Source organism: Argopecten irradians, chromosome 1 (genome assembly GCF_041381155.1).
Source record: "Argopecten irradians isolate NY chromosome 1, Ai_NY, whole genome shotgun sequence".
NCBI lineage: Eukaryota > Metazoa > Mollusca > Bivalvia > Pectinida > Pectinidae > Argopecten > Argopecten irradians.
Window position 1 is genome coordinate 38895073 of NC_091134.1, and position 10304 is coordinate 38905376.

The 10304-nt window shown below is 34.2% G+C and overlaps 1 protein-coding gene across 1 annotated transcript; it reads right to left on the bottom strand.

Moving 5' to 3' along the window:
• On the bottom strand, positions 1-10304 carry LOC138327198 (uncharacterized). The gene is made up of 7 exons (XM_069273182.1): positions 8129-10304; positions 7737-7862; positions 7008-7143; positions 3444-3694; positions 2716-2938; positions 1796-2126; positions 1-1451 (listed from the first exon to the last, which is right to left on the bottom strand). Exons 1-7 carry the CDS (start codon positions 8878-8880, stop codon positions 1207-1209), a joined length of 2064 nt encoding a protein of 687 aa, XP_069129283.1. The 5' UTR covers positions 8881-10304; the 3' UTR covers positions 1-1206.

Here is a 10304-nt window from a genome sequence, read left to right on the forward strand (position 1 = left end):
CTGTTGTTTAGATTCATTTATTTAGTACAATGATAATTAACAACATATATATTTATATAATTATAACAATAAAGATCCAATTACTCATAACTTCTACATTTACATTTCATGTTCTCACACTACCTCAACCACATCTCTTTCACGAATTATTACAATCTCACACCCAACTTGTACCTCTTTGTGCCCTCTCATATTATCTCAACATGATGTCTCACATTAATTTCTTTATTGACTTAACATACTGTGAATCATATAATCAACTGAAAGATAAAACACATCACAGGTATGCAGAAATAAATTTCTAAAATACTTTGAAAGAAATTGCAGAAATAAATTTCCAAAATACTTCGAAAGAAATTGCAGAAATAAATTTCCATAATACTTTGAAAGAAATTACAGAAATAAATTTCCGAACTATTTCGAAAGAAACTGCTGAATTATAAACATAAACATGTTGTTTGATAGAAAAGAATATAGGTATGCTATATGTGATATTAATCATAATACAGTAGACTACAGAATCAAGCAGAATTATAATTATAATCATTGCATGATGCACAAAGACATTCAGATTAAGGAGAGGCAGAAGAGAGATGAACAGACAATCTTTGTTTTGTTGCAGGCACAAATGTATATTGTTAAAAAAGTAATGACTTAAAACATTTGACATTTTGAAACAATCATCAGAAACCAAAAGGAACCAGTTTTACTGATGACAAGATCATTTTACTGTATATAGTTGCTTTTAATCACGTGGGGATTTTCACTTCCACGATCATTAAATACCTACGAAATCAATGCAAAGAGTGAAAAGTACAATAATTTACATACATATAGCTTATTACTGTTAGAAATCAACAACTGCAGGATATCTCCCTTTTGAATAAGTACTATTGAGTAAATCAAAGAGTAAGATGTGTTCAGATTCCAGATGTTTGACTTACTGAGTACCCTTACAGTGACTACATGTACAATGTACAGCTGTATGTATAGTTAAAGGATCATTCATTAGCTAAATACAATGTACATTACTCACATCGATGCATCAGTACTACTGCAAAATTATCTGTTAGACACAAAAAAGCTCACAAGGACACATTAGATCATATCAATTTTTTTAAACAAATTTCACTTTACATTAGTATCAAGAGTAAATGTCTGAACCCTAAAACTACAGAATAAATTAAACTCAAAACCATTTTTGATTTATTCTTCTGTATGAGGTTGTGTAGATTTGGTAGGCTCTGGGACAGTTGGAAGAGGGCAAAGAAGGTCTTTTGAAGGATCCTTTACAAAAGCTCTGATGTTTTTATATAAATACCATGTTCGTTCTGGAGAAAGACCTTTTGCTTCTAGTCTTACTGGCATGCCATTTGGTATTTCCTTTCCTCTCTTCAGAAGTCTCACAACTGTGTGATCTCCACCAACGCTTGTCTTCACTTTCACCATTCCTGAATGAAAACAAAATACACAGTAAAATACTTTCAGTAGAGTAATAACAACCTTTTGTTTGATTATTTAAACATCCTTTTAACATTAATTCCTGGTGGAAAGCCGGAGTACCCAGAGTAAAATCACCAACCATCATTTAGTACCTGAAGACGTGTGGTATATATATATCAGGACATTTTACATTATGTAACCACTCGGCCACTCCGGCCTGATAACTGACTTAAAATTCACAACCAAGAAAAACACCTTACTATTCTAGGTAAACAATAAGTTAAGGTTTATATTGTAATTTTGTGTTTATGTAAAAAAAAACAAAAAAAAAAACAACAGAAGTACAATGTACCTGTATTGGTTGAAGAAAAGTGGAAGTGGTGATATTTGGTAATCCCAGGTACAGCTCTGAAAACAGGTTTAAAGAACTGCTTCCAGTCCCTCCATATCCATGAGTTTGGAGACAGCTCGCTATAAACATCTGCCTGGTTATGTGTGGATGACGCATCAATGGTCATTTTGAGGTCAGACAAACTATCAACATCATTCCACCGAATTTTCCTTCTGGCAATACCAAACATTCCATCTACAAGACATCGAGCATGGTATGGTTTCATGAAGTGAAGATTGATGTCTTTGTGGTAACCATTTGCGACCCTCCATGCGAGATAGCTTGTGACAACCTGAATAATTAAAACATACAAATAGCACTGCATTATAAAAAGCAGAACCAACACTCTTATTGATCTATATCTGTTATCATAAAATGGGGTGGGACATGTCACATATGGATATTTGTTAAAATAGTATTGCACATAATCACACAATGCTTACAGGAAAAAGTCATTTGGAGTCAGAGACTTATAGATTACAGTTTAAAACCAGTAATATTGTGATGATTGTATTAATCACATGACTGGAAAGCTATGTCAAAAATCTGCATGAATATACCAATGTATGCAGTGTGCACTGACAGTCTAACACTGCTGTCACATCACAAGTACTTTTCAATGTATTGTAAAAAAGAATATGTAGTACTACAAAATTAGTTCTGAAATTAATACAATATAAATTGAGTATGTTAATTTACATAATAATTACAAACAGAGCACATGATTTTTTTTTATAAACATAATCACTGCATCTTCAAGGGTTCGAACTCGGGACCTCTGGGTTCTATAGAGAAGTTCTAACCAAGCAGTATATTGTGGCTTATATTGACCAGGGTTGCACATGTTTTATCACAATACCTCAGTTGAATGTGTTTCATACCTGATTCTTGTTCTGTCCACCACAATTATCTGCGTTAAGATAAACCGTCTTTTCCCCTTCCCCATGATGCTCAAAATAATGGTGAAGCATTGATATCACAGAGTTAGCTGAGTGGCTCTGTGATCCATCCAGACCTATGCACTGATCCTCACCAAACAAGTAGTTTGTCTGTAATGTGCGGCCATCATTACAAATACCAAACAGATTGGCTTTATATGGAGATCTGAAAATTAAGAAATATAGTATATTATCATAAAACCTAATTAATTCAGGAGAGAAAGCATGATCCAGTGTTAAATATATCAGATTGATGATGGTGAATTTTATAGGACAGAAATATTGAAAGTGATACTAATTAAATAAGTTTTTACAAAACAAATTATGACATACGTTTACTTTGGTTTATTTTACATCTTGTAAATGAACAGGACTATTACAGGATATGCCAGCTTTAAGAGATATAGAAAAATTAGCATACCAAGAAAAAAAATCTGACCTACGGACAGTACTTTATAACTGCCTATGTGGGTTGATCTAACATGAAAATATATTAAACATCTGCAAGGAATTTAAATTGTTTCTATCACTACTTCAAAATGTAAAAACACAGTCACTGAATGATTTCCTCTCATTCAACTCAAATATAGGTGTACAGTTTGCATTTAATAAAACAAAATTACCTGAAGTAAATATAGGTGTACAGTTTGCATTTAATAAAACAAAATTACCTGAAGTACAAAGCACCTTCCTGTCTACAATGGGTGGGTAGAAGTACACTCTGGGCAAAATCAAAGGTGTAGTGGACATCATCGAGGTCTAGGGACGCTGGAGGAATAGCAACATGTGACTTGGGGTGATCTCGGAGACCTGCAATAGCAGCCTGACACCTTTCTCGATAATAATCTCTCTCCATTTGAGCTGATGAAATGTGGTTAGCAAAGTCTGTAGTGGCCTCCATTTTGTCCGTCCCTGTGATAGCCTTTAATGTACCAAAATCTTGTCAAAACATATTTTATATTTTACAATATTTCACTTTTAGCAAGTTGACTAATTTAGACACAAAAAATATCACTGCTTAAAAGATATTTCAAAAAATTAAATAATTTCTTTTGTTCACAAAACCTTCTTTTGATTTTCATTTCTTATTTCATTTTATAAGAATTTTTTTAGTTAAAGTCCCATTATGCTTTCACCAAACTTTGCTAAAATATATATTAACATCCCTTATGAAAGGTTCTTCATTTGGTTTCTTTCCAATGAAGATAATTACGCAATTATCAATTAGTAAAGAATTCTTAAAATAGAACGGGTTGATTTGCATAGTTAAAAATACCTCGTGTATACGTATGTTCGGTACCCGGATAGTAAACAAAAACACGCAGGGCCGAGAGAGAGAGCAGTTTTGAGCAAACGGTGAGCAATACAATGTTCTATAATTGTTTTAGAATATGATACATATCAGATTTCACAAATTATAAATGTGTCCTGTCAAAGGTTACAAATAGTTTATATAAAGCTTAATACAGAATACGTATTAATCGAAAAATAGTGTGTAAATAGTGAAATGCGTACATGGGGCACCATATGGGGTATTTTATCGTACCTGGTACCAATATAAACACGTGGCCGTGTCAATTTTGGTAATGATCGGTTGATTTTAACTTTCCTCTCGTGTAATAATTTGAGATAAATACAGTATTTGTCCCAAACTATATATTGATAAGTAAATATCATGATACTACTAATCTATTCATAATTTGAGAGTTAGGAGAGCACAGTATATCTAAAATACTTAGAACATACGTAAAGAGGTGGACCAATAGCTTACTATATACATGTATAACTGCTTTCTATTTCTTCTTTGGGTATCTTAAAACGATATTCTTATGTCTATGAAATATGTGATAGTACATGTAGATGAAAGATTACTGGAATCGGTGCTAGTCGAGATACGTCAATCTGTATGTTGAGACATGTCTGTATTATATATATTACTTTGCTCGTTATCTACGATAGTATACATATCGTATATTACATCTATACATACATGTATCTATTCTCAGTATTCATGTACCCAACATATATGTGTTTGTTAGGACCCAGCACTTAATTGACATATATACCGTTGCTATTATAATTACCTCCTTTATTTTTTTTTTTATCAATTATACATGTAAAAATTTTCTGGTTTATATTCCAACCGGGGGGCTATATACCGATACCTGTCGAGATTTTATTTCTGTATAATTAACTGATTAAATGTTTCTCGATTACGTTTCGTGTGGTTAGAAAAGGATCATCATATACATTAAGTATTGATTACCAGGTGCATGAGTCTTAATTATCGTATGAGCATTTTTAAATATACATGTAGGCCTACATTTTTATGTACACGGAACGAATTAAAGTAATCAAAGACTCGCATTTATATTCGTACAAACGTCAGTATTAGAGTGAACTAAGGGGATATAAATATTGCCAGACTATTTCATCATTAAAAAGACACAACATATATTATTTTGACCCATGATGCTACCTGGCGGACTATCAATTTCCGCCAGTACGTAATTCTTAGTACGGTATACATGTACGTAGTAAAAAGGAAAAGGGAATTGAAACTGAAATTTCTCTAATTTCACGAGTGTGCATTCCATTTTACGCCGAACGTGAATTATGTTTATTAGCATTCAGCCTATTTGTTTTCATAGAAAAAGTTCGATTTATGGAGCAAGTCTAAAAGTTTATGCGCTAAATAAAATATGTAAGAAAAATAGGTTCGTGATACCTGCTAGGACTTTACCAGTCTTATTAAAACGGATATTTTTCCCATGTTCTCTTCTTTTAATGAAGGACTGATCCAGGGTTTCTTTAGCTTTTCTGGTATACTTTTCCATCAGATTTTAGTTCACTTGATGAACTGTATAGAAATCATTAACTGACTGTTTTTATACTTCATTTCTTAGTACTATTCAATCAAACCAAATTATTCTACATTTTGTACATGCATTCCTTTTCCTGTCCCGTGCATGCAGTGAATTATGAGATGATATGAATCACATAGGCCTACATGTGGTTCATTCACAGGTGTTTGGCTCTATAGACATTTTTCTCTCTTTATATACTGACACGGTATCACACACACACACATATACATATATGTGTGTGTGTAGAAAAAATGTCTATAGAGCCAAACACCTGTGGTTCATATACATGTATATATCTTTACATGTAACATAAACATAATTATGTTTCTGCATGTAGTAATTTTAAAGTTCATACTAATAATTTTATGCTACAATGTGGATTGTACTCAGTTAGTAATTCATGATCATGATCACTTGTCATGGATATATCTGATAATGCCGATACACTGGTCTAAGTTTATGTTCGGTCTTCGATGGGGTAGAACATGTGGGCTTACCAGACTTCGTATGAATGTATACATCGCTGTATTGTTATACAAAGAACCAAAGTGTAAGATCTATATAGCAGGTAACGACATGGCGTGTTTGTGTTTACTTTCATTTGTTTACGAGTTTTGTCGAGCCACCCCATGGGAGGCCTCATCAGGTAACACAAACGTATGTTTGCTTTCGATGTACATTTCAATAAAGCCAGATTAGGCCATATAGGCATCTATAAATCGCTAATACAAAATACATAAGATCAGCAAATAAAATAGTAATTATAATTTTGTTAATTGCTTGCTTTCCATTCAAGAACAAATTACACTTTTTAAATAGTTTTAGCCTAGTTTTATATAGAAACTACATGTAAATACATTAGTTACATGTACAACATGAATTTTAGGTCCACGCGTGGAAAATGCGTGGGTTCGTAACGTGCAGTCGATCGCGATCGAGCAACTTGACCGCTAAATTATGTGCACGTTCCAACAGACGCATGTGTGTTCGCTGACATGTATAAGTTTGGCGAGTTGTGTTCGCCATGCATGATGTTGAAGTTTGTTAGGGAAATCCCACTTTTTATGTGCCTACGCATGCGTACTAGATTGTTTTGGCTCTGGGGCGGAACTACGGATTTCCCCCTCTCCGTAGACGGGTTTTCTATTGTTTTTGAAAAACATGGAAATGTTGGGCATTTTTTATTAGCGGATATTTTCATAAGGATATATGCTCTACTATTCAGCAAAGTTTGGTACTTTATGACGATATTTTTTTCACCCCAAAACATAATGGGGCTTTAAAACATGGTACCTGTATCACAAGGAAGTACATGTATTATGATATTATAAATAACTTTGCATATATGCATAGCAATAATTATCATACCTTCTGTATGCAATTCCTGAAGGATTCACACTTGTGACAAACATCAGTCTTACAGGACATAAATTGAATATGAGGGAGACACTGATGCCAAATTCTCCTGAATGTTGTCTCGGAAAGACATCTGTTTCCTGTTTCACTGTTGAAGATAAAAAAGATTCCATCATTTTATCTTTAAGATTCATGATTGTGCGAAACGATATAGAGTAGTAAATTTGAATTATTATTCTTATGCCTAAACAATTTAGCAAAACTTTTAAAAGATATTGTGTTCTAGCCATTGAGTAAACAAAAGCACACTAAGGATGATACAGTAATATAATTTTTTATTATATATGGTACAGGGCATCCTCGATACTCCAGGGGTTCAAATCACTTACAATCTCTACACCTATGGACTATCTCATGGTAAAACTGTAGGCAACAGAACAGAACAGGTTATACAATTTAGTCCTTTGCTGTAAATCAAAAGAGCTGTCCAATGATACACTGTTGTTGACTGTGTGGCTTTGAAGTTGGGCATCACTCTCTCTGTAGTCTTCAAAGGAAATTTTGCAGGCCTGTGTTTGGTTCAGATTTTTTTCTCAATTTTACTATGAGAGAGTTCAGGGGTATAGAGATTGTAAGTGATCGGAACCTCTGGGGGTATCGAGGATGGGTATATGGTGACATTTATTCATTAAGAGTTTTAGTATTAATAAATACCAGATATGAGGTTCATCTAATACTCACAGACAAACTTGAGTGTACTTCTTATGAACAGATATATAAGTATCACTGCCAGGTAGATAAATTGGCGGAAAGCTATCTCGTCCACGTGGGGCAGCAGGCTCAGGCAATCCCATTTCATCTGCATACCTAACGGATGAAAAAAAATTATTTCAAATTTTGAAGTTAAATGACAAGTGATTTATAATGTAATAGTCTATGATTTGTAATATTACTTTTGCTTAAATCAAATAAAATTAAAATTAATAATTCAGAGCATTTCATTAATTCTGCATGTACATGGAGTACATTTGTATTTGAATATTCTGCTTTTCATCTACGAATACTGTAGTTTATAGGAGGACATCGAGTTATAACTATAAATTACATCATGTGCATAAATACACTGTACATACCTTGAAATAAACTGTACTACTTGTTGTACATGGTCATATGTTACAGCATTCTTGGGCTTTTTCCCTGTGTTTCCATGTATCCTAGGAACCGCACCATGCTTAATAAAATGGGTTCTGATATTTTTAAGATAATGTATATTGATGTTGTTGATGTAGAGGAAACATGACTTACAAATATTTGTGTTCTGGAACTGGTAGTCAAACCGATGTCGTTTCACGTTAGGCCTAGATACACCATCCATACTCCTTGTTGTACCACACGCCTGAAGCTGGCCTATTATAAACATGTCTCTGACATCTCTGTCCATTCCCTGTATGTTCAGTCTATTCTCCACAATGTCACTATTTCGAAACTTTGCTTGGCAACCCTTGCTACACATACGAGTTGTGTCACACTCTTGTTCCGTATCATCCTCAAAATTATCGTCACCACTAACACATGTTTCTTGATCAGATTCAATATCCCTTTCACTACCATTTCTGACGAAAATTCTCATTCTGGTATTCAAAATAGGTGAGTGTGTTACTGATTTACCGTAGTACTGTTCGCTGTCCTCCTCATCACTTCCAATGTCGAAATCACACTCATCTTCCTGGAACTGATGATCACCGCTAACCTGACTCGATACATGTACTTCATCAGTACTATTTCCCCGGCTCGTAGATGGGAAAAAATGGCTAAAATCGGTATCTATCTCTGCCGCCAGCTCACTATCGCATCCAACAACATTAAAATTTGGTGGAACAGACATGGTAAACTTCCCCGTGCCTTACAATCAACACTTTCGTTCTGTCACATCTTCGTAGCGAATGTAAACAAACTACCGGAAGTGTGTTCTGCAGAAAACGGGAAAACCCCATTCGCTTCGATATTTTCTGTTGATTAAATACTTTTATTAACATTAACGGCCAATGTTATTGTTTGAGAAATTAACTGACATATATAAGGTTTCGGAATAACTATTTGAGGTATATGCATAAATAGACATATCAAGAGTATTTTTCGTTTTTATGACGCAAGTGAGGTTTCCATTTTCGCGCGAAATGGAAATAGTACAAAAATATTACGTCTGACGGAATTCCCATTTTTCTCCCTTTTCATTGGCTAGAAGTTAAGGACCTAAATCCCAGCCGGCGGCTCATATATAAGTACCATTGTCCAAAACTAAATGCAGGGTTCTCGTTAAAAGCTGGTTGCCGGCAAAAACAGCCATGTATTTCCTTGTTTACAACCTGCTATTTTTGTCAGAAATAAGTATTGGCCCTCATGGGGGCTTGTAGCCCTCAATGCAACCACCTATTATTAATTTTCAACCATCTATTTAAAAAACTTAGTGAGAACCCTGAAATGTATCTAAAAACCTTCCATGGGTTATTTAGTTAGGTACCCAAGTAAAAGAGCAGGGAATGATTAACATACATATGATTCCTGTCAAGCGCCTGACCAGAAATCAAACCTGGATCTCTTGTGTGAAAAACTGATCAACTAAGCCAAAGAAGCATGCTCCATCAGCTGAGTGACAGAGACCGTATTTAACACTATGTACAAACTACAAACCACACTGATGTGCTCGAGCTCCATTTACAAACATATAGCGATATATAGGCCCTTGCTTTTTTTTTTAAGTCAGTAAATTAAATTGGCAAATGAGATCGCTGATTAAAGAGGTAGTATACGTATGCATTGTGCAACATTAGATATATAGGCCTGTATATATCATATTTTACAGGTTTGTATATATGCATGGTTCTCCCAAATAATATTTTGATCTGATCCTTTGGTTTTTTGTTTCAGGTTCCCCATTAATACTTTGAAGCACACGACTATATTGTATAAAACTGAAATATTAAACTGAATATAATAAAGAGTAATGAAGCAGAATTCCAATGGGTCCGGATGATATTATTTTAATCAAAGATATATAAGTGACTGTGAAATGGATTTATCACTCTGGATTAACATTTTGAATGCATGAATACGCTCCAAGCTCTTTTGTGTTTGGCCACTGATGTTGGGTGACGACTCATTTTCCTTTGATATTCGCTGCCGCAACCTTAAAATTTATGTAACTTGTGGGTACCAGACTTACCATTTCAATTTCTGAAACGGGCCGTCATTTCATGAGCTGTCATATCTTTTCTAAATCTTCCGTCCTTAAACGGATCTCCTAAATTT

Bases quoted from the DNA above. Each gene is read 5' to 3' on its own strand.
- LOC138327198 (XM_069273182.1), bottom strand. From the start codon at position 8,880: ATGTCTGTTCCACCAAATTTTAATGTTGTTGGATGCGATAGTGAGCTG. The intron at 7,144-7,736 runs GTGAGTATTAGA...TATCTTCAACAG, and splicing joins AAGTACACTCAAGTTTGTCT to TGAAACAGGAAACAGATGTC. The intron at 3,695-7,007 runs GTATGATAATTA...GGTACATTAAAG, and splicing joins TCAGGAATTGCATACAGAAG to GCTATCACAGGGACGGACAA.